This window comes from Mustela erminea, chromosome 1 (assembly GCF_009829155.1).
Source record: "Mustela erminea isolate mMusErm1 chromosome 1, mMusErm1.Pri, whole genome shotgun sequence".
Taxonomy (NCBI): Eukaryota; Metazoa; Chordata; class Mammalia; order Carnivora; family Mustelidae; genus Mustela; species Mustela erminea.
In genome coordinates, this window is record NC_045614.1 from 117,521,404 (window position 1) to 117,546,883 (window position 25,480).

General features: G+C 36.9%; 1 protein-coding gene across 1 annotated transcript; it reads right to left on the reverse strand.

The window, feature by feature from the left end:
• Positions 1–24,303: 24,303 nt before the first annotated feature.
• On the reverse strand, positions 24,304–25,165 carry LOC116590546 (coiled-coil-helix-coiled-coil-helix domain-containing protein 2-like). Its single transcript, XM_032342451.1, has one exon. The coding sequence runs from the start codon at positions 25,163–25,165 to the stop codon at positions 24,614–24,616; it is 552 nt and encodes a 183-aa protein (XP_032198342.1). The 3' UTR covers positions 24,304–24,613.
• Between the last annotated feature and the right edge of the window lie 315 nt (positions 25,166–25,480).

Sequence of the window (25,480 nt, forward strand, 5' to 3'; positions counted from 1 at the left end):
AAAACATATGGTGAGTGTGACTGAAGAACTAATTTAATATATTTTCTTTAATTTTAGTTAATCAAAATTAACTCTTATCTGTTACCACCATATAGGGCAGTACAGCTTTAAAGTAAGGAAGCTTAGGAGGTGATAATGATGAAATTCAATATGAGTTGGAAAGACTCCATTTGTTTTTCTACTGCTGGCATATGAACAAGCTGAGCTTCGCCTCCCTTGTACAGAAGTAAGCCATCCCCATGGATTGGTGACAGGAAAGATAATGAGTGGAAGACACACAAGGTATTTGAGATGTTTAGGATTGTTTCTTGAATGTGAGTGTTGCATATTATTCATCACATATATGCAGTAAATAGTGCTATTCTTAGAATAGAATAAATGGTCAATGTTTACTTTTAATATTTTGAATAAGGTATGTCTCTGTTTATCAAAATTAGGGACAAATCCAAACATCTGAAGTCCACAAATATTAAACAAACAAAAAAGAGCTGACTATGTTCTCTTGTCCGTGATTTGCACTGGACTAACCTTTGGCTATTCGTACATACTGATAAATATTACTATGTTGGAAATGCAGGCATTTAAAAATGTTGAAATGCATAGAATTTCTTCATAAAGATATCTTAACAGAGATTTGATTTAATTTTTTCCTTGTTTTTTCTCACACCTGTGTAAGAAATGGCTGCATGAAAAAAATTCTCCATATTGTGTAAAACTCTGGATACACTATTATGTTGTTTCATTTATGTTCTAGGTAAGATTCCAAATGCCTGTTTTACCTTATAACTTCAAGCTAGAATAAAAGCTTATATCAGTTAACTGCCACGCTCTATTTTTAAGGAGAGCTGTGTATTTATTTGTAGGAACATGGCCTTGGTAGCTAGGAAGCTCTGACAAACAAAATAAAAGGTAAGGCTCATCGTTAGAAGACAATTCCATGGCTTTCTCAAGTTTCTGCATGTCTTTCATTCCAGTGAAGCAATAACTACTCATTGTTCTAGGTTATTTTTTTAAGGATGTTGTTATACTGAACACCCTTGAAAGATAGACATCTTTCTTCCCTCTGGAGCAAAGTACAGGTAGACTTTTCCCATTGTAAAAGATTTGGGTTCTCTGAGCCCAGAGTTCCTGTCCTGCCATGTAACCCATTGTCTGTGCAGGTATCACCAGGCTTTCTTTGCACAACCTTGTGGCAGCTGAGGCTCAAGGACTAGTGCAGGAAAATGTAGATAACTTGGCTACTACAAATCCTGTGAGTGAGAGTACTTTTCTCTGACTGAAGGGTTTTATGAATTCCCCCAACATACATGAAACTGTGGCAGGCTAATTATTATCCTGCCAAGTAGGTTAAAACCTCAGACTCTTGACAGGTCTTCATATTCTTATGTTGCAAAAATCCTAATCTAGGTTTCTGATGTGATTCCTTCCTTCCCTAGATTACATGGCTCTTGAATGTCATTTTATTTGCTTTATTTTATATGTCTTTTAAAAGTTAAAAAGTCAAATATCATCTCAGAATGAACAGAATGATGATAAATTTTATGGCTTCAACTTTCTACAGATTTTTTTTACAAATGTAATACAGTTCTTTTATATAATAGGGTGTACGTAAGACATCTTTTCATCTGTATGTTTTTGTGTTGGTAAAATACACATAATAATTTACCAGTAATGACACATTTTTAATCTTTTAAAATTAATTGCAGTAACTAAAAGCATGGAGAATTTAAAGACAAAACACGCTCCTAAGTTAGTTTCAAGGTCTTCATTAAAAGATAAGAAAGGGGGAGGGATCCAAGACTGAAATCAGATGGGAAATCTGGGGCATTATTATAGAAGCCTGAGTTCATTGTTTTAAAACTGAAGTAAGAATCAGTAGAAAGCAAATAAGAGCCATCTTAGGGTGAGGTCAGTCATGGTAGCAAAACAACAGACAGAGTTATCAAAGGACACAGTCAACAGAGTAAAAAGGCAGCCACAGAATGGGGGAAAATATCTGTAAACTGTGTACTTGAAAAAGAATTAATATCCTGAATATATAAAGAACTCATAACTCAATAGGAAAAAATCAACATAGGGACGCCTGGGTGTCTCAGTCACTTAGGCCTCTTCCTCTGACTCAGGTCCTTAAAGCCCTGGGATCAAAGCCCATGTCAGGCTTCCTGCTTGACTGGAAGGCTGCTTCTCTCTCTGCTCCTCCCCCTGCTCATGCTCTCTCACTCTTTCTCAAATAAATAAATAAAATCTTTTTAAAAAAAGAAAAAGAAAAAAAAAACCTGATTAAGAAATAGTCAAAAGATTTTAAAATAAAGAAAGAAAAGAAGTTTTACAAGGATGTAGAGAAATCGGGTCCCTGTGCACTGTTGGTGGGAATGTAAAATGGTGTAGTCACTATGGAAAACAGTATGGAAGTTCCTAAAAAAAATTAAAAGCAGAATTACCATATGATCTTCCAATTCCACTTCTGGGTATATATCCAAAAGAACTGAAAGCAGTATCTCAAAGAGATATTTGCAGAGTCCATTGATGGATGAATGGATAAACAAAAATGGGATATACATACAATGAAATATTAGCCTTAAAAAAGGAATTCTGACACATGCTACAAAATGAATGAACCTTGAGGACAATATGCTAAGTGTGATAAGCCAGTCACAAAAAGAAATGCTGTGTGATTCTACTTCTATAAGGTATCTAGAGTAGTCAAAATCATGAAGATAGAAAGTAAAATGGTAGTTTCCAGAGGCTGAGGGAAGGGAGCAATAAGAAGTAGTTCTTTAATGGGTATAGAGTTTCAGTTTTGCAAGATGAAAAGAGTTCTAAAAATCAGGGCTGCACAACAATGTGAATGTACTTAGTACTATGGAACAGTATACTTTAAAAATGATTAAGATGGAAACTTTTATGTGTATTTGACTACAGTTTGAAAAAAACACACAAGATATGGAAGATTAGAATGTGGTCAGCTTGTCAAAGTGAAGTGCAACTCGGGAGTTTATAATCCTGAGCCCCAAAGCTAATCTCCATTTAAGTCTCCAAGGCTTCTCTCACTCCACCTAATCACAGAGGATTCAAGAAAAATACTTGATTTCCCCTTTCTCTCCATCCTCACCAACATCTGTCATTTCCCGACTTACTAATTTTAGTCATTCTGACTGATGTGAGATGGTATCTCATTGTGGCTTTGATTTGTATTTCCCTGATGCCAAGTGATATTGAGCACTTTTTTATATTGGCCATCTGAATGTCTTCTTTGCAGAAATGGCTGTTCATGTCATCTGCCCATTTCTTGATTGGATTATTTGTTCTTTGGGTGTTGAGTTGGAAAGTTCTCTATAGATTTTGGATACTAGCCCTTAATCTGATATGTCATTTGTGACATATCTTCTCCCATTCTGCCAGTTGTCTTTTGGTTTTGTTGACTGTTTCCTTTGCTGTGCAAAAGCTTTTGACATTGATGAGGTCCCAATGGTTCATTTTTGCCCTTGCTTCCCTTGCCTTTGGTGACGTTCCTAGGAAGAAGTTGCTATGGCTGATGTCGAAGAGGTTGCTGCCTGTGTTCTCCTCAAGGATTTTGATGGATTCCTGTCCCACATTGAGGTCTTTCATTCATTTTGAGTCTATTTTTATGTGTGGTGTAAGGAAATGGTCCAGTTTCATTCTTCTGCATGTGGCTGTCCAGATTTCCCAACATCATTTGTTGAAGAGACTGTCTTTTTTCCATTGGACATTCTTTCTTGCTTTGTCAAAGATTAGTTGACCATAGAGTTGAGGGTCTATTTCTGGGCTCTTTCTTCTGTTCCATTGATCTATATGTCTGTTTTCATGCCTGTACCATATGGTCTTGATGATTATAGCTTTATAATAAAGCTTGAAGTCTGAAATTGTAATGCTACCAACTTTGGTTTTCTTTTTCGACATTCCTCTGGAACACGAATGTTTATAGCAGCAATGTCCACAATAGCCAAACTATGGAAAGAACCTAGATTTCCATCAACAGATGAATGAATGAAGAAGATGTGGTGTATATATATACAATGAAATACTATGCAGCCATCAAAAGAAATGAAATCTTGCCATTTGCAATAATGTGGATGGAACTTGAGGGTATTATGCTGAGCAAAATAAGTCAATCAGAGAAAGACAATTATCATATGATCTCTCTGCTATGAGGAATTTGAGAGGCAGGGCAGAAGGGTTTTGGGGGGTAGAGAAGGAAAAAATGAAACAAGATGGGATCAGGAGGGAGACAAACCATAAGAGACTGTTAATCTCACAAAACAATATGAGGGTTTCTGGGAGATAGGGGGGGATAGGGTGGCTGGATTATGGACCTTAGGGAGGGTATGTGCTATGGTGAGTGCTGTGAAATATGTAAGTCTGACAATTCACAGACCTGTACCCCTGGGGCAAATAATACATTATGTGTTCATTTTTTTAAAAAAAGAATACTTGATTTTTCTCCTGTGCAAAACTTAGTCTTGGTCAATTAGACACATTGTGAAGGGGTCATAAACATTTTCAGGTTAGTAGTATCTCAAAATAAGGGAATTACCCCCTCTTTTTTTTTTTTTAACTGTGAAATGATTTTTAGTTACGCAAGTAATGGGTAAATTATGCCCTTGTAAAACATTAAAATATTACAGATTAGGTCAAAGACCTTTGATAACTGAGGCAATTAGACCTCAGGTGCCTACCCCAACATTTATCCTCCCTTTTTGACTTAGTAATGAAATCCCTCATTTGACCTGGAGACGTGACCAGGTAAAATATCAACAACATTGCCCAGCCTCTCTTGTAACTAGAATCTACCAAATGACAAAATTCAGGCTGATAAAGTAGATGAAAATATTATATGATGGTATCTGCGAAATTGCCTTAAAGGAAAGCATGTATCCATGTCTGTATTCTTTTCTTTTCTTTTTTCTTCATTCCTCCATTATTCACCCTGGAATTTAGAAGTAGTGGCTGGCACTTGAGCAGTCATTTTGGGCACGAGAATGAGGTCACACCCTAAGGTGAAAGAGAAGAACACTGAAAATGGCCATTCTTCTTAGCTTTATGAAACCTTCCTACTTGTACTGTCCAACTGTGTACTTCCCTTATATGAGAGAATAAGTCACTATTAAATAGATTTTCTGTCACATAATGCTAAAACCAACCCTGAAATATTATCATCACTATTTAGTTCCCATCTGTGAGCTATCCCACTCTCATCTCAAGGTAACGCTGTCTGTGGTTTGCTGTAGAAACTTCATACTTGTCCTGTAGATTTATGTGCACCCACAAAAAAATATAGTATCAGTTTTTGAGATTTTATGTGTTCTTGTCAAAATGTCATCACAGATTATATACTGTATATAATGTTCTGCCAGTCACAATTTACTTGATCTTAGGTTTATTGTATTCTGAAGCATTGTTTTCAAATGTGAAAATGATACACAGTCTGACTTCAGCTCAGAATGTTCCTTCAATGGACAACTGCCTTCATACACTGCACAAGATATATGACGCTAAAATAATAATAATAATAATAACAACAACAACCATATAGGCAAATGTCTGGAGAGCAAAAAATGGCTTCTACTAGTAAGGTGCCCTTTGAAAAGTGATACTGTTACTTATCTACCCTACATTTCCTAAAATTGACTTAAGTTCAAAATCTGTGGGACACAACAAAGGCAGTCCTGAGAGGAAAATATATAGCGGTTCAAGCCTTTCTCAAGAAACAAGAAAGGTCTCAGGTACACAACCTAACCCTACAGCTAAAGGAGCTGGAGAAAGAACAAGAAAGAAACCCTAAACCCAGCAGGAGAAGAGAAATCATAAAGATCAGAGCAGAAATCAATGAAATAGAAACCAAAAAAACAATAGAACAAATCAACGAAACTAGGAGCTGGTTCTTTGAAAGAATTAATAAAATTGATAAACCCCTGGCCCGACTTATCAAAAAGAAAAGAGAAAGGACCCAAATAAATAAAATCATGAATGAAAGAGGAGAGATCACAACTAACACCAAAGAAATACAAACTATTATAAGAACATACTATGAGCAACTCTACGCCAATAAATTTGACAATCTGGAAGAAATGGATGCATTCCTAGAAACATATAAACTACCACAACTGAACCAGGAAGAAATAGAAAGCCTGAACAGACCCATAACCAGTAAGGAGATTGAAACAGTCATTAAAAATCTCCAAACAAACAAAAGCCCAGGGCCAGACGGCTTCCCGGGGGAATTCTACCAAACATTTAAAGAAGAACTAATTCCTATTCTCCTGAAACTGTTCCAAAAAATAGAAATGGAAGGAAAACTTCCAAACTCATTTTATGAGGCCAGCATCACCTTGATCCCAAAACCAGACAAGGATCCCACCAAAAAAGAGAGCTATAGACCGATATCCTTGATGAACACAGATGCGAAAATACTCAACAAAATACTAGCCAATAGGATTCAACAGTACATTAAAAAGATTATTCACCATGACCAAGTGGGATTTATTCCAGGGCTGCAAGGTTGGTTCAACATCCGCAAATCAGTCAATGTGATACAACACATCAATAAAAGAAAGAACAAGAACCATATGATACTCTCAATAGATGCTGAAAAAGCATTTGACAAAGTACAGCATCCCTTCCTGATCAAGATACTAACTTAAGAGGAGATTCTGATTTGTCCTATATAAATGGAAAGCAGGTTGGAAATGTAGAAAATCTCCCATAGATCTTCTATTCTAGAAGTTTAAGTCAAAGGACTTTTCTGCTTCAAAACAGCTATTTAAACACCTAATTTTATGTTAGTGTGGTTCTTCATAGGAGAGTACAGCAGCAAATCTGCTGTGACATATACACACATTTCCTGTGAGCACTAAGGTGTGTCCCCCTAGCATTGTTGCAGTAGAGGCATTTCACCCAACATACTAATGTGTTGCATTTGATTGGTACTTGGAAATGGCCAGTTAAGCCTGTTCTGTGACAGATAAAAACTCTTTTATATTTTGTTTCTCACAATGCTTCTCACTGGAATTTCAGCAAAATTCAAGAATAATGGAAACTGAGCACTAGACTACCACAGAGCTTGGCACATGTAAGGTACTTAGTAAATGGTCTTTGAATGAATGAAAGAATGAAAAAGTGATTCACAAATAAAGCAAACTAGTCTCCTAAAAGTAATTTTTCAGTTCTGTAAATAAAGTTGTATTTTCATCCTTCCCCTTGTTTTGGAAATAGAATGATCATGCTTTCCTCACTAGGCATAGATGAAGCTAATTAACATTTGCTTTCCCCATTTAGAGACTTTCTGTCATATTCAAGGAACATCAACAATTCCAATTCTGAGAACTGTTCAACCCAGTCATTAATTCAGAAAGATTCTCTTTGTGCTAATAGAACCTCATCAGCAATTTGCTTTTGTGTTGTAAGGAAACATAGAACTTCTCTGCAAATGAATGAAACTTTTCAACAATTTGCATGACACCGTGAAGCTGATGCACAGGTAGATTATTACATAAAATTGGCTGAGATAAAACCAAACCCACTTTTTCAAGGCCTAGATCATCTTTCTTGTCTTCACTGGCTGTCTCCCCCATACTGACCTCTCCTGGACTGTCCTCTCAGCTCTCAGGGTCAGGGGAGAAATGCAGAATGCAACATGTTTTAGCAAGAATCCTTCACGTGGCTTTAGCACTTTATTGTTTACAAAGTGCTTTCCCTGCCCCGTCTTCCTCACAACCACCGAAGAGGAAACTGAGGCTTTCATTATGGTAGTTCCAATTCTACACTTGTAAGGCACTAAGTGCTTTTAGCTATCATCTTGTTTACATGGCTTTACCATCTGAGAAAGAATCTTAACTTCATCACTTTGTAGATGTAACCTTGAATAATTTTTAAACTTCTCTTAGCTTCGATTTCCCAATCCATAAAATGGGAGAGTTGTTATAGTACAGAACTCAGAATTGCCAGAAGAATAAAGGGAGATAATTCACATAAAGCAAATAACACTGTATCTGGCACATAGGAAGCTATCCATGAAGATTAACTATTATAATGATCTCCACTGTATAGAATAAAACCTGAGGCTCAGACAGGTTAATTACTTTGACAAGATCACACAGTTAGTAAGTGGTGGGGCTACAAGTCAAAGGAGTATCTGACTGAGATCATAATCTAGTGCAATCCACCAGTATTGTATTGCTTCTCTGAGAATTAAAGTGGCACATCCTCATTGTCAGCTCCTGCCCATGTGAATGCTGTGAATACCCAGTAGATGAAAGAAAGAAGAGGGTTGGGCAACTCTCTGTCAGAGCTAATGAAAAACCACTGAGCAGGAGGACCATCACTTTTGCTTCATTAACTGAGGGAATTTGGAAATGGTCTGATACTCTGCTTCTAAGGGATTAAAGAACATGGGGAGCTGTTTGATGTCTTGAACATTTTAAGGACTCTATACACTTGCAATTTCACACATCTAAGCCCAACCCTACATCTTCTCCTTCCCATCAAGCCTTTTCTCTCTGCCCTCCTCCTGTCCTAGTATCTCAACAACTTGGAACTGCTCTGTTCTCTCAGGAATGTGGCACCAGAAGGAACTAACTCTGGTCAGCTATAGCTAGGACCTGCCAAGTTCATTTATGACTCTGAAAAAAGTACAACCCATCTTTGGGCGCTGTGTGTTAAGCATTTTCAAACACTCAAGCCCACATCTGTCTGTCTCCAAATGGGCACTCTTATCTACTCCACTCTACAGTTTCTAAGAGGTTGTGGGGACAGGAGTGCAAAGTAGATTATTAATCATGAAGTGGCCACATAATAGTTGGATTCATGATCACCAGGTGAAAGCAGGGGGCACCAAGACCATGAGAATGGGTTTCTAACACCTTGTAAGTCAGAGGTCTTAATCCTAACCAGGGAGGGACTGCCTTTCCATTCTGCTTTCTTGGGAAACGACCCTGTGCCCCGAGTTAACAAAAACAAAAATACCCTATTTATTTAGTTATATATTTATATACATGTTTAATATATAATAATTATAGTTTATATATACATGTGTTATATATACATATGTCTCGTGTGTGTGTGTGTGTGTGTGTGTGTGTATACACATGTAAATATAAATTTATTGTAAAGAATTGCCCTGTGTAATTATGATGGCTGACAAGTTCCATGATCTGGAGCTGGAGAGCCAGGAGACCTATTAGTGTTGTTCTGTCTCTAAGGTCAGCTGGCTTGGGACTCAAGAAGAAGGGATGTTTCAGTTTGAGTCCAAAGTCAGAGAAAAGTGAATATCCCAGTTCAAAGTCAGGCAGGAATAACTACTTCTTATTAATGGGAGAGTCAGCCTTTTTATTCTATTCAGGCCTTTAACTAATTGGATAGGGCCACCCCTACTGGGGAGTGTAATCTGCTTAACTCAATCTAGCTAGTTAACTTCACAATCTAGCTAGTTAACTTCACAGAAATACCCAGAATAATATTTGACCAAATATCTGGGCACCTTATGGCCTAGGCAAGTTGACATATAAAATTAACCATCATATTTGGGATGGTTTGGGAAAAAATAGGTTGTTCTCATTAAGAATGGTTTGTCATTTCTGTCTATTTGCTCATGGAAGACCTCAAGCCAACGTGGGTCTCTTTGGAGGGACTTGAGGTTATTGAAACTTCTCTACAGTCCAAGGTAGCCTCTTACTAGCCTTGATAATAAGTAGAGACTCTGAGAGTTTAAATAACTTGCCAAGATTATAAAGGACAGACCTAGTATTTTTTTTTTTTTTCAGACCTAGTATTTAAACTCAGTTCTACTAGTCTTCAAACTTTCACTTTTTCCATTCTTCCCATGAGGCACCTGCTTCTATTTCTCACTAGTTTTCTATTTCCTGTTTAGTTTCCCAGTCGATACCTGCCTTTCAACACCACCCACTACTACTCACAACCTCTGAAGATGTAGACTGCCTTTAGATTGTAAACCTACTTATAACCAAACTAGGGATGCCTTTCTCTTGCTGGGACTTGATTTATGATTATCAGCCTCTTCTTAACCATGACTCCTCTTCCAGCTAGCTTCCCTTCTCTCTCACCTATTCCCACAGTAATCCCAAAAGCTGTGCAACTAGAGTTGTGCTGTGGATTATCCCAAGTCCTCATGAGAACTAGAGCTAAGAAGTGATAAACCCAGGAGTCAAACCCAAGTTTTCATATCTTAAGTCCAAGTGCACTGACCTCATGACCAGAGATCTGCAAATGGGTGTGTGCTCAAGACAATCCATTGAGACAATGGCAAAGAGATTACTAGAATATCTATTTTTAACTTAATATTTTTATCTTTATTTTTATGCAATCTTTATAATATACACAATGTGCTTTGTTGTAGTAGTACATGTGTCATTTGTAAATATATACTCGTGTATTGGAGAATATTACTTTTAGAAAATGGATAGGGATACAAACTTAAAAAAAACCTAGAGACTGCTGCTCTACATTGGTGCTTTATGAACATTAACATGCGTATATATCACCTGTGAATCTTGGTAAATACACGTTCAGATTCTGCATTTTAAACAAACTCTCTGCTGATGTCCATATTTTGGTTTGGAGCCACACTTTGAATAGAAAGATTCTCCATACCACACTATTGTTGACTTAGTGATGTGAGGCTGCTGTAAGTGTTCAATACATGGATATGGGATGAATGAAAACAAACAAATCAGTGTGTATGTACTCAGAGATTATTTTCAATTTTTTTGAAATGTTTCTTATTTAAGAAAACCAGTGCCTGTATTTTTAAAATAACTATTAAGGTTAATGTGAAATCAAGTTAAGTATTATATTATTTCAAATCAATCCCTGTGACAAGTTGTGCTTGGTTTTAATCTTCATTTGAGAGGATATCCTAGACTAAAGAAAGTAACAGCTGAGTGACCAAGTAATGAGTTTAATTTTAAGTTCTAAAACAAATATTTCAAAGACCTCATTCTTCTTCCTCAGCAGCTCTTGGGGAGTCTAAGAAGAGTAATTCTTTCTCATAGCATTGCCCAAAGTTCACGCTAACACTTTTAAATTCAGCCTTTCTCTTTCTGGAGGTAATGGATCTAATCATCGACTGGTAGCAGCTTTCTTCTGGCTAGTTCTAGGGAATGAATGGGGCTGAGGACATTGAATTTAATGAACTTGTAGGCTGTGGTTGGATGTTACAAAGCAGCCAGAGGCATGTCAGTTACTTTCCAGCTGCTGCAGTGCCAAGTGGAGGAAAGACTGGATGGAGACAGCCACCCGGCATTGGAGGTGGAGAGCTAACCTGGGTTATTTTTGCCTCAGCTCATGCAGTCTCAGAGTTATTGCAGCATATAGAAGAGAAGGGTCAAGTGTCCTGCTGGAACAGCAAGTAGTCTCTTGCAAGAGACTTTCTTACTGTCTTTTATTTTACTTTTTAATCTTCTTGGTACTTTATTTTGTAAGGAAAATAGATTGTTTTAAATGACTGTTTCATTCTTGGGCAAGAAAAGGATTCATTTCAGTGAACCAAAATGACATACTTGTGAATGGTTCTGTTTAGTAGCTAGAGATATTTTAAGAATCCGGAAATGGGTGGTTTAGAGAACAACAATGACAATTTTCAAGGATGTTGTTATTCTGACAGCCCAGTTTACATGTATTCTCTACTGATTACATGGGAATAGCAAAACTACAAAATCTCTTTGGAAGTGATAAATTCATGGAAGACAGATGGGAATAAATATTTTCATCAAATTTTAAGCTCTCCTTCTCACCCTTTATTTAAAATTTTGTGTTGTCTTTATATTCACAAACTATATAAACATTGAACTAGTAAACATTTTCAACAATTTTGAAAGAATTTTTGTTTTTTTTTTTTAAAGATTTTATTTATTTATTTAACAGACAGAGATCACAAGTAGGCAGAGAAGCAGGCAGAGAGAGCAGGGAGCCCGATGCAGGGCTCGATCCCAAGACCCTGGGATCATGACCTGAGCCAAAGGCAGAGGCTTTAACCCACTGAGCCACCCAGGTGCCCCTTGAAAGCATTTTTAAATCTTTTTTCCTTGCCAATTCTTGGTTCACATCCTTTATGTTCTTAACTTGTAATTATATTAATATTTGGTCTAAAACATATTTTATAAGATGGATTTATGTGTCATTTTGTATTTGACTTATGTTACTATAAGCATAGATTATTCCAACTAACTAGTTTCTTATAAGCTATATTATTCCAGTGTTTTGGCAAGTCATTTTGGATACTGTACCTACTGTTTATTAAGCAGTATTCAAAAAACTGTGTTCTGAGAATACAGAATAAATGGACTGTCCCTTCCCTCAAGAAACCATGATTTGAGGCCCAACTTTTGAAATATTTTTATGTAAGAATTTCTTTCTTTAATCATGGCTTTTGTTAACATGCTTTGTATTATCTATTTTAGCAATTATTTCATTCTGTTAATCTGTTAATTGGTGGAAAATTTGATATAAATATGCACAGACTCTTCTTTATAGTAAATTTCTTAGAATTTGCTCATTAGTTCCATATCATAAAGAGCAGCTATGGCCCAGAATCCATATGTTGGAACTCTTCTCTGAGCTGATGACTTCATTCTAGGTCAGAAACTCAAAATGTACCTCTGATGAAGTCAGAGTTCTGAGTCCAGTTTCCTTGTGAGCCAATTATCTTCACATGATTTGTGAAGACCTCACATCCTGATCTTTTGTTAGCAATGTTTGTGAATATTCCACTGGTTGCATGGATGGGAAGCAAGTGAAAGAGCTGAGAGTATTGCCCAAATCTGCCTTTACTGGTATAGAAACAATCCAAAGTTCAGATCCTATTGTCAGAGGAATCACTTTTATTTAACTATGAGACACTCTGCAAACATTTCAATAACACATGGTCAGTGTTTTCTGAATGAACAAAGGAATTTCGCCTATAACCTGTGCTATGTTAGGGTCTAAGGGACATAGGAAGCCTGTCTGTATTAGAGGGAAAGGGGCCACCAAAAGTGGAAATTACACAAGCGGTTACTTCAAGTGTGGGAGTTAGGAAGAAAAGTGAGAATATAAGAGAATATAAGCACTTAAAAGAATATAAACACATCTCACTGATTCTAGCCCTGAAACACAGCATAGGGAAGTTATAATAATAACCCTGCAAGGCCTTTTCATTGTTAGCCTTTGGGAGCTGTGTTCATGTTCTCCTGCATCCAAAGCCTTGGACATAGAACTCTCTATGGTACTGTAAAACTGGAATACTGGAAGGGCAAGTCTACAGTCTGCTCTCTACTTTTCACTTTCTGAACACATCTCACACTGTATTGTTATAATTGGTTTGTCTGTTTTCCCTTCTAAATTCTAAGCTCTTTGAGGGCAATAACCCAGTGTCCCAGTGTTTGACCTGGTAGGTGTCTGACTTAGTAGGCTCTTACTCATGTGTGTGGACTATGTGAATACTAATGGGAACTCTGAGAAGTAAGATGTCAGCTGGTTGGAGGAAGACAAAACTGGAAGGTCTCCATAGAGTTGGTGATGACAGCAGGAAGGAGATTCAAGGAAGGCCTGAAGAAAAATTCCATCTGTAGTGAAGTGTGTGTTGGGGGCTTGATAGGAGCCAGTGGCAAGAACAGTGACAGAACCTGAAGAGAGCTCTGACCAGAGAGCAGGGAAGTACATGTCTCATGTAGTAGCCACTTAGTCAGCACTAAGTGGACTGAAGACCTCAGGAAGCCAGAGTGGTAAGAGCCCAGGAACCAGCAGCCAGAGCAGCAAATGCAAGTTGAAGGAGGCCAGGACACACTAGAATTATCCCTACAAGAATGGATGGAACTCACATTGCCTAAATACTGAGAGGATCAATGTGCCAGGGACTTTCACAAACAGAATCTCAATCACCCCTTCAAGGAACCCGATATGTCAGTATTATTACACTCATTATACAGATGAAATTGATGCTCATAAACTTGCCTGAGCACGCAACTAGGGAGTGACAGGACTGGGCTTTTAAACTCAGATTATATGACTCCATGTTCAATGCTGCTTTCATTGCAACACACATGCTTAGTCCAACCTATCTAAACATTACTTGGACAAGAAGGTGGATATCTCTGTCTCTGGCAATGGGGGTTTGCAGCTTTGAAGAATCTGAGGTAGTAACTTCTGGGAGACAGAGGCCACATACTCTCAGTGACCAGTGAATAGTGGTTTAAGGATTCCATATGGGGACTCATGTACCAATAAACATAGTCTCTGTCACCCATTGGCCAGTAGGGTTTAAGAAAAAAGTTACATTAAGGGGCCCAGCAAAAGGCAGAAGAAAGGAGAGAGCCCCCTTCCACAAGAGGAACAACTTTCAGGGAGCAAAATGGTGCCACACAGTGGGATCCAGAACCTCTTACACTGAGCCTGCCCCCTGGTGAGGGCAGCACATTTCCACAAGAGCAAGGACACCTGAGAATCAGTGCAACAGACTCCTTCCCCAGAAGACCAGCAGGAACAGCTGGTTAGCACCAAGTTTGCCAATCACAGAGAACTGCAAAACTTCAGCTCTTGTAGAAAACAGTATATAGTATTTTTAGGGGGTTTTTTTTTGTTATTCTTTGGTCTTTCAGGTTTTTTGGTCAGCTATATTCTTATTTTTTCATTCTGTTTTTATTTTTATTTATATATATGAAATATATATGATATATATGTGATTTTATATATAATGTTATATAATGTTATATATAATATATATTTGATATATATATGATATACATATATATGTAATTTTTTGTTTCCTTTCATTGTGTTGTATTGTATTTTGGTATATATATAAGTATTTCTTTCTTTCCTATGTTAGAATCTAGTTTCTTTTAACAAACAGACCAAAATAAACCCCGGATCTAATTTATCGTTTTGTTTTATTTTGTTTCTTATTTTTTTCTTATATTGTTTTGGTTTTTTTCCTTCTGGTTTGTTTTGTTTGTTTGTTTTTTATGTTGTTATTGTTATTGTTCTCTTTTCTCCCTATTTCTTTTATTCTTTTCTGTTTGTAATGATGAGACAGAGAGATTCACCCCAAAAGAAAGAACAGGAGGTAGTACTCACTGCCAGAGATTTTATCAATACAGATAGAAGTAAGATGCCTGAACTAGAATTTAAAACAACAGTTATAAAGATACTAGCTGGGTTTGAAAAAAGCATAGAAGACACTAGAGAATCCCTTAGACATAAAAAGAACTAAAGAGCTAAAGTTAAATGAGGATGATATTAAAAATGCTATTACTGAGATGCAGTCACAAATGAAGGCTCTAACAGCCAGGATAAAGGAAGCAGAAGAACAAGTGATATAGAAGACAAAATGATGGAAAATAAGGAAGCTGAGAAGAAGAGAGAAAGACAACTATTAGATCAGAAAGTAAAACTTGGAGAACTCAGTGTTTCCCTAAAAAAAAGTAATATCAGAATAATTGGGGTCCCAGAAGATGGAGAGAGAGAGAGAGAGAAGCAGAAAGTTTATTTATAAAATTATAGCTAAAAACTTCCCTCATCTGGGGGAAAAAAAAAAAAAACAAGTGTTCGAGGCACAGAGACCCCCCAAAATCAATAAAAATAGGTCAACCCCTCAACATATTATAATGAAGCTTGCAAATTTCAGAGATAAAGAGAAAATCTTGAAAGCAGCTCAGGACAAGAAGTTCTTAGCCTATAAGAGTAGAAACATAAGACTGGCAGCAGACCTGTCTATAAAGACCTGACAGGCCAGAAAAGACTGGGAGGATATAGTCAATATGCTAAATGGGTAAAATATGCAGCCAAGAATAATTTACCAAACAAGACGGTCATTTAGTATAGAAGGAGAGATAAAGTTTCTCAGATAAACAAAAATGAAAGGAATTCATGAACACTAAACCAACCCTGCAAGAAATATTAAAGGGGATCCTTTGAGCAAAGAGAGAGCCCAAAAGTTACAGAGACCAGAGAAGAACAGAGACAATATACAGTAATAGTCACTTTACAGGTAATACAGTGGTACTAAATGCATATCTTTCAATAATTACTCTGAATGTAAATGGGCATTTAGCCATTTACCTAAATTCACAGGGTATCAGATTGGATAAAAAAGGAAGACCCATCAATATTCTCTCTGCAAGAGACACACTTTTGACCAAAAGACATCTCCACATTTAAAGTGAGAGGGTGGAAAACTATTTATCATGGTAATGGACATCAAAAGAAAGCTTGGGTGGCAATCCTTACATCAGATAAATTAGATTTTAAACTAAAGACTGTAATAAGAAATGAGGGAGGACACTGTATCATACTTAAAGGATCTATCCAACAAGATGATCTAACAATTGTAAATATTTATGCCCTAACACAGGACCAGCCAATTATATAAGCCAATTAATAATAAAATCAAAGAAATACATTGACAATAATACAATATTAATAGGGGACTTTATCACCCCCTCACCTAAATGGACAGATCATCTAAGCAAAAGATCAACAAGGAAATAAGGGCTTTAAATGACACGCTGGAGTAGATATACATCACAGATATATTCAAAACATTCCATCCCAAAACAACAGAATACACATTCTTCTCTAGTGCACATGGAACACTCTCCAAAATATATCACATCCTGGGTCACAAATCAGGTCTCAAACAGTACCAAAAGAAATCATTTCATGCATATTTTTGGACCACAATGCTTTGAAACTTGAACTCAATCACAAGAGGAAAGTTGGAAAGAACGCAAATACATGGAGGCTAAAGAGCATCTTACTAAAGAATGAATGTGTCAACCAGGAAATTAAAGAAGAATTTAAATAATTCATGGAAACAAATGAGAATGAAAACACAACTGTTCAAAATCTTTGGGATGCAACAAAGGCAGTCCTAAGAAGGAAGTATATAGCAATACAAGCCTTTCTCAAGAAATATGAAAGGCCTCAAATACATAATCTAGCCTTACATCTAAAGAAGCCAGAGAAAGAATGGCAAAGAAAGCCTAAACCCAGCAGGAGAAGAGAAATAGTAAAGATTAGAGCAGAAATCAATGAAATATAAACCTAAAAACAGTATAACAGATCAACAAAACTAGGAGCTGGTTCCTTAAAAGATTTAATAAGATTGATAAACCCTTGGCCAGACTTATCAAAAAGAAAAGAGAATGGACCCAAATTAATAAAATCATGAATGAAAAGGAGAGATCACAACCAACACCAAAGAAATACAAACAATTATAAGAACATATTGTGAGCAATTAAATGCCAACAAATTAGTCAATCTGTAAGAAACAGATGCATTCCTAAAGATGTATAAACTACCAAAACTGAAAGAGAGATAAATAGAAAAACTGAACAGACCCATAACCAGCAAGGAAACTGAAACATTAATAAAAAATTTCCCGACAAACAAGAGTCAAGATCTGGTTGTCCTCCAGGGGAATTCTACCAAATATTTAAAGAATAATTAATACCTATTCTTCTGAAGCTGTTTCGAAACAGAATGAAAACTTACAAACTCATTCTATGAAGTCAGCATTAACTTGATCCCAAAACCTGATAGAGACTCCACCAAAAAGGAGAATTACAGAAGAATATCCTTGAACATGAATGCAGAAATTCTCAGCAAGATACAGCTAATAGGATCCAAAAGTACATGAAAAGGATTATTCACCATGACCAAGTGGGATTTATTCCTGGACTGCAAGGGTGGCTCAACATCTGTAGATACACCACATTGATAATAAAAGAAAGGACAAGAACCATATGATCCTCTCAATAGAGACAGAGAAAGCATTTGATAAAAATACAGCATTCTTTCTTGATAAAAATTCTCTGCAGTGTAGGGATAGGAGGAACATACCTCAATATCATAGAAGTCATATATGAAATTACTTGAATATATGAAATGATATATGAATATCATCCTCAATGGAGAAAAATTGAGAACTTTTCTCCTAGGGTAGGAATAAGACAGAGATGTCCACTCTCATCATTGCTGTTCAACATAGTACTGGAAGTCCTAGCCTCAGCAATCAGACAACAAAAAGACATAAAAGGCATTCAAATCAGCAAAGAAATCAAACTTTCACTCTTTGCAGATGACATGATACTCTACATAGAAAACTCAAAAGGCTGCCCCAAAATTGCTAGAACTGATACAGGAATTCAGCAAACTGGTAGGATATAAAATCAAAGTACAAAAGTCAGTTACATTTCTATACAATAACAGTGAAGCAGAAGAAAGAAAAATCAAGGAGTTGATCCCACTTAAAAATTGCACCAAAAGCTGTATGATACCTATGAATAAACTTAACCAAAGAGATAAAGGCTCTGTATTCTGAAAACTATAGAACAATTAGGAGAGAAATTGAGGAAGACACAAAGAAATGAAAAAACATTCCATGCTGATGGGTTGGAAGAACAAATATTGTTAAAATGTCTATGCTACCCAAAGCAATCTACACATCCAAAGCAACCCCTATCAAAATACCATCAGCATTTTTCATAGAACTGGAGGAAACAATCTTAAAACCTGTATGGGACCACAAAAGACCCCAAACAGCCAAAGGAATGTTATAAAAGAAAACCAAAGCTGGCGGCATCACAATTCCGGACTTCAAACTGTATTACAAAGCTATAATCATCAAGATACTGGCACAAAAGGTACTTGCACAAAAACAGACACATAGACAATGGAACAGAATAGAGAACCCATGGGCATCTGGGTCGTTCAGTCAGTTAAGAAGCTGCCTTCAGCTCAGGTCGCGATCCCAGAGTCCTGGGATCAAGCCACACGTTGGGCTCTTTACAAAGTGGGGATCTTACTTCTCCCTCCCCCTCTGTCTGCCACTTCCCCTGCTTGTGCTCTTTCTCTGTGTAAAATAAAAAAAATAAATCTTAAACAAACAAACAAAAAGAATAGAGAATGCATAAGTGGACCCTCTATTCTATGGGCAACTAATCTTCAACAAAGCAGGAAAGAATATCCAAAGGAAAAAAGACAATCTCTTCAACAAATGGTGTTGGGAGAATTGCATGGCCATATGCAGAAGAAACTGGACCAGTTTCTTACACCATATGCAAAAATAAATTTTAAATGGATGAAAGACCTAAATGTGAGGTAGGAGTCCATCAAAATCCTAGAGAATGCAGGCAGCAACATCTTTGACCTTGGCTGCAGCAACTTCTTTGCTAGACACATCTCCAAAGGCAAGAGAAACAAAAGCAAAAATGAACTATTGGGATGTCATTAAGACAAAAAGCTTTTGGGGGCGCCTGGGTGGCTCAGTGGGTTGAAGCCTCTGCTTTCGGCTCGGGTCATGGTCTCGGGGTCCTGGGATTGAGCCCACATTGGGCTCTCTGCTCGGCAGAGAGCCTGCTTCCTCCTCTCTCTCTGCCTGCCTCTCTGCCTGCTTGTGATCTCTGTCTGTCAAATAAATAAATAAAGTCTAAAAAAAAAAAAAAAGACAAAAGGCTTTTGTACAGTCAAGGAACCAGTAAACAAAACTGAAAGACAACTGACAGAATGGGAGAAGGTATTTGCAAATGTCTTATCAGATAAAGGGCTAGTATCCGAAATCTTTAAAGAACTTATAAAACTCAACACCCAAAAAACAAAAAGCCACTCAAGAAATGGACAGAAGACATGAACAGATATTTCTCCAAAGAAGACATCCAAATGGCCAACAGACACCTGAAAAAATAGTCAAAATCACTTCCCACTAGGGAAATACAAATCAAAACCATAATGAGATATTACCTCACATCAGTCAAAATGGCTAAAATTAACAACTCAGGAAGCAACAGATAGTGATGAGGATATGGAGAAAGGGGAACCCTCTTACACTGTTGGTAGGAATACAAACTGGTGCAGCCACTGTGGAAAACTGTATGGAGGTTCCTTAAGAAGTTAAAAATAGAGCTACCCTACAACATAGCAATACCCTACTAGATACTCATCCAAAAGATACAAACAGTGATTCAAAGAGGCAAAAGGACCCCAGTGTTTATAGCAGCAATGTCCACAATAGGCAAAATATGGAAAGAACCAGATGTCCATCCACAGATAAATTAATAAAGAAGAGTAGTGTGTGTGTGTGTGTGTGTGTGTGTGTAGTGGAATATTACTCAGTCATCAAAAAGAATGAAATCTTGCCATTTGTAATGACATGGATGGAACTAGAGGGTATTAAGCTAAACTAAATAAGTCAGTCAGAGAAAGACAAATGCCATATAATTTCACCCATATGTGGAATTTAAGAAACAAAACAGATGAGCGTAGGGGAAGGGAAGGAAAAATAAAATAAGATGTAAATTGAGAAAGAGGCAAACCATCAGAGACACTGAATTCTAGGAAACAAACTGAAGGTTACTGGAGGGGAGATGGATGGGGAGAAGGAATAATTAGGTGATGGGCATTAAGGAGGGCACTTGATGTAATGAGCACTGGGTGTTATATGCAATGGATGAATCACCAAATTCCACCTCTGAAACTAATTTTTAGGAAGACTTAAATTATTCAATCTTCTATGCTAATAACAGCAGTTACAGACCTTTTCATTCAAGGTATATTTGCTCTCTTAGCAGAAGACAAAAAAGAAATCATTGTTGCTTAAAAAAAAAAGAAATGTGTATTTCAGAATTTCCTGAGCACCCACTACTATACAACAATTATTTGCTTAGAGATAAAACATTAGTCTATGTCTTCAAAGAGCTTACATGTTTACATATATAGCTAAATCAGAATTAAATGCTTGCTACATAGAACTACAAATAATATAGCAACAGCAGCTTAGGGAAACAGTTTATCCTAACAGCACCTCAAGAGTCAGGGTGTAATAATGACTCTCATTATAGTGGAAGCTTGAACCCAAAAGGATGAGAAAGATTTCAAGTTTGAGAGACCTGAGAAAAAATGTTTCCGCTATTGCCTTGCTAAAAGGTCTTTTGCTATTTTTTAGGATATAACTCAGTGTTAAAGATCAGCCTCCAACCAAATTACCTGCATCACTGGCTTCTGCTACTTACCATAAATAAGTCATTGATCTCTGTGTGCTTCAGTTTTCTCAGCTGCAAAATGGGGATAATAGATTTTCCTACCCTTTTAAGGTTGTTATGAGGAACTAAGTCCACCAATACATGTGAAAAGTATTTGAAACATTTCCTGACACATGGTATTGTGTAAGCCTTAGCTACTATTATTCTCAGTACTTCTTAATTTTCTTAAATCTAAAACAGAGGTAACCATACTGGCCTCACCAATTTGTTGTCAGGATTTAATGAGATAGTTTATATTAAGTACCTGGCACATAGTAAACATTAAATATGGATTCTGTTTGTACTTTCTTCAAAGAAAATTCATTTCCTCAGTTTAAAATAGACAGTAATATGCACACAAAAAAATTTTAGCTTAGGGGTTGCCTTTTTAAAAATTGACACAGTAGGGCGCCTGGGTGGCTCAGTGGGTTAAGCCGCTGCCTTCAGCTCAGGTCATGATCTCAGGGTCCTGGGATTGAGTCCCGCATCAGGCTCTCTGCTCAGCAGGGAGTCTGCTTCCTCCTCTCTCTCTCTCTGCCTGCCTCTCTGCCTACTTGTGATCTCTCTGTCAAATAAATAAATAAAATCTTTAAAAAAAAAATTGTCACGGTAAAGCTTTAGAAATTTGTAAGCATACCAATACAAGTATTGGCTCAAGTTTTGCTGGGCAATGCATTATCTATGCCCAAGTTCCAAAGTTTATCAAGTTCCCAAAATTGACATGGCAATTTGCATTCATTGAATCCTTTAAAGAGGCTTATTTATGTTATCATTTCAGAATAAAGCAATCCTATCAATATCTATAAAGCTTCACAACACTCATGTCTCCCACCCACTCTAACAGCTTTAAAGTCTGTAAGCTTGTCAAGAAACTGTTGTTTTTCATTTCACTTTGGAACTCTCTAAGCTAATGAATGAGAAGGCCTGCATTAAAGGGCATTTATAATAACAGTAATAAAACACTCATACATTTGGAGATAAACCAGCTTTAAAAAAAAATGAGTTTTGGCTGTAAAATTATTCTTTCACATTAGCATATATTTTGAACAGTGGCCCCCACAAAGGAATGCAAATGTTTGAGTGTGGGCAGTAGCAATTTTTAAAATTATTTTTTTAAAGATTTTTTTTTATTTTTATTTATTTGACAGAGAGAGATCACAGGTAGGCAGAGAGGCAGGCAGAAAGAGAGAGGAAGGGAAGCAGGCTCCTTGCTGAGCAGAGAGCCCGATGCGGGACTCGATCCCAGGACCCCGAGATCATGACCTGAGCCGAAGGCTGCAGCCTAACCCACTGAGCCACCCAGGTGCCCTAAAATTATTTTTTTAATAGACCTCATTTTTTAGAGCAGTTTTAGTTTCACAGCAAATTAAGCAAAAGATACTGAGATTAGATTTCCCATAAAACTCCTGCCCTTACATGCATAGCCTCTCCCATTATTAGCCTCTCCCACCAGAGTGATACATTTATTTTGATTGATAAACCTCCATTGCCACATCAGGATTACCCAAAGTCCATAGTTTACATTAGGGTTCACTTTGGTGTTATAAATTGCATAGATTTGGACAAATTTATAATGACATGTATCCACCATTATAGTATGACACAGAGCAGTTTCACTGCTCTAAACATTCTGTGCTCTGCCTGTTCATCCCTCTCCCTGGCCGACCTCTGACAACCACTGATTATTTTACTGTCTCTAAAGTTTTACCATTCCCAGAATGTCTTATAGTTGGAATCATACAGTTTGTAGCCTTTGCAGACTGGTTTCTTTCACTTAATAATATGCATTTAAGGTTCTTCCATGTCTTTTTAATGGTTTAATAGATTATTTATTTTTAGCATTGAATACTATTCCAATGTTTAATGTACCACAGTATATTCATCCATTCATCTACTGAAAGACATTTTGGTTGCTTCCAAATTTTAGCTATTGTGAAAAAACCTGCTACTATCATTTGAATACAGGTTTTTGTATGGACTTGTTTTTACCTACTTTGGATAAATACCAAGGGATACAATTGCTGAATCATATGTTAAGTGTATGTTTAGTTTTGTAAGAAGCTGAATCATATGATAAGTGTATGTTTATTTTTGTAAGAAGCTGCCAAACTGCCTCCCAAGTGGCTCTCCCTTTTTGATTTCCTACTAGCAGTGAATGAGAGAATTCCTGCTGTTCCACATCCATGTTAGCATTTAGTGTCATCAGTTTTCCAGATTGAGGCCATTCTAATAGGTGGGTAGTGATAGTTCACTGTTGCAATTTATATTTTCTTGATGATATATCATGTGGAGGATCTTTTCATATTCTTAATATATATATAAATATATATTTATATATATTTGGATTTATATATATTTGTATATATATAATATATATGTGTATATATACACACATATATATATTTATATATATTTGGATTCATGTAATGGATTACACCTATAATCCATTTTTAAATCATTTTTTATATATTTGAGTTTTAAGAATTCTTCATATGTTTTAGATCATTGTCCTATATCAGATGTGTCTTTTACAAATATTTTTACAAATATTTTCTCCCAGTCTATGGCTTTACTTTTTGTTCTCTTGACAGAAATTTTTAATCTTAATGAAGTCCAAATTATCAATTCTTTCTTTTATAAATTATGCCTTTGGTGTGGTCTCTAAAAATCCATTGCCAAACCCATGGTCATCTAGATTTTTTGTATGTTATTTTCTAGGAGTTTTACAGTTTTATGTCTTAAATTTATTTCTATGATCCATTTTGAGTTAATTTTTTTGAAGGGTGTAAGCTCTATGTCTAGAATAATTTTTTTTCCACATGGGGATGTCCAGTTGTCCCAGCACCTTTTGTTGAAAAGACTATCTTTGCTCTATGTATTGCCATTGCTCCTTTGTCAAAAATCAGTTGGCTATATTTTTGTGGTCTATTTCTGACTTCTCCAGTCTGTTCTATTGATCTATTTGTTTATTCTTTCACCAATACCACACGGTCTTGACGACTGTTACTTTATATTCAGATAGGGTCAGTCTTCCAACTTCGTTTTCTTTCCTTTAATATTATGTTGACTATTCTGGGTCTTTTGCCTTTCCATATAGACTTTAGATTCAATTTGTCTATAACCATAAAATAACTTGCTGGGATTTTTATTGGGATTGTGTTGAATCTTAGATCAAGTTGGGAAGACCTGGCATCCTGATAATATTGTCTTCATGTCCATGAACAAAATAACTCACCATTTATTTAGTTCGTTTGATTTTTTTTCCAGAGTTTGTTTTTTTTTTTTTTTTTGAGAGAAAATCACTTTATTCTATTAATTAGTTCACAAATGAGAACATCACAAAAGGTGATTTAAGGAGGCACACAAACATCCTTGCAGCCCCAAACTCAAACCATCTCAATGAACTTCTATTCAGTAAGAACATGCTTTTTCATCTCAATTCTGAAGAAAGCTGTAATTAAAGATGGAAAGGCTTAACTGGTGATTTTATACTTTATATATTCACTGTTAATTATATATTTTTATACTAAATTAACTTGGTCATGAGAGATGATTTTCCGTGTCTTCAATTTGAACTTCTTGATTAGGCTAATCCATTTGCAAATCTGCACTGTTTCAGCACCTCGCTGAAACCTTCACAAAGCTTAAGGTCACCCTGGTTCTGGGCGCACTCCAGAAACTGTTTCATCTCATAGTGGCAAGGTCCAAACTGCTGCTGTGGCTGCTGGTACACTGGCTGGGCTCCCTGAGGCTCCTGGTAAGTGATGTCAGGCCTTGAAGGCTCAGCACTACTTCCTCCACCGAAGCCCCCAGTGATGGCGTGACCTATCGTGTGCCCAACAGCAGAGCCCACAGCCACGCCAGCTGCAGTGGATGCCATCTGGGCCATGAGACTGGGCTGCCGGGGTGCAGCCGCAGGTGAGCCAACAGCAGATGGGGGAGCCGCTGCTGGCGGCTGAGCTGCAGGCGCTGGTCTCGGTGCAGCTCTCATCTGAGGAGCCCGGCTGGCCGGAGGGGCCATGCGGGAGGTGTGGCTCCGGCTTCCACGCGGTATGGTTCCTGGCGGAGCGGCCCTGCTTCCAGACGTCCGAGACGCGGCGGAGACCTTTTTCCAGAGTTTTATAGTTTTCTTCATATAGATCTTATACATATTTTATTAGATTCATACCTGAATATTTCATTTTTGGAGATGCTAAGGTAAATGATATTGTGTTTTTAATTAAAAATTCCATTTGTTTACTGCTGGTATATGGGAAAGTTACTGACTTGTATATTAACCTTATGTCTTACAACTTTGCTATATAACTTATTGATCCCAAGGATTTTCCTTCTCAATTTTTTCAGATTTTCTGCATAGATGATCATGTCATCTGCAAACAAAGACAATTTTATTTCTTGCTTCCTATTCTAGTTATCTTTTATTTCTTTTCCTTATCTTATCATATTAGCT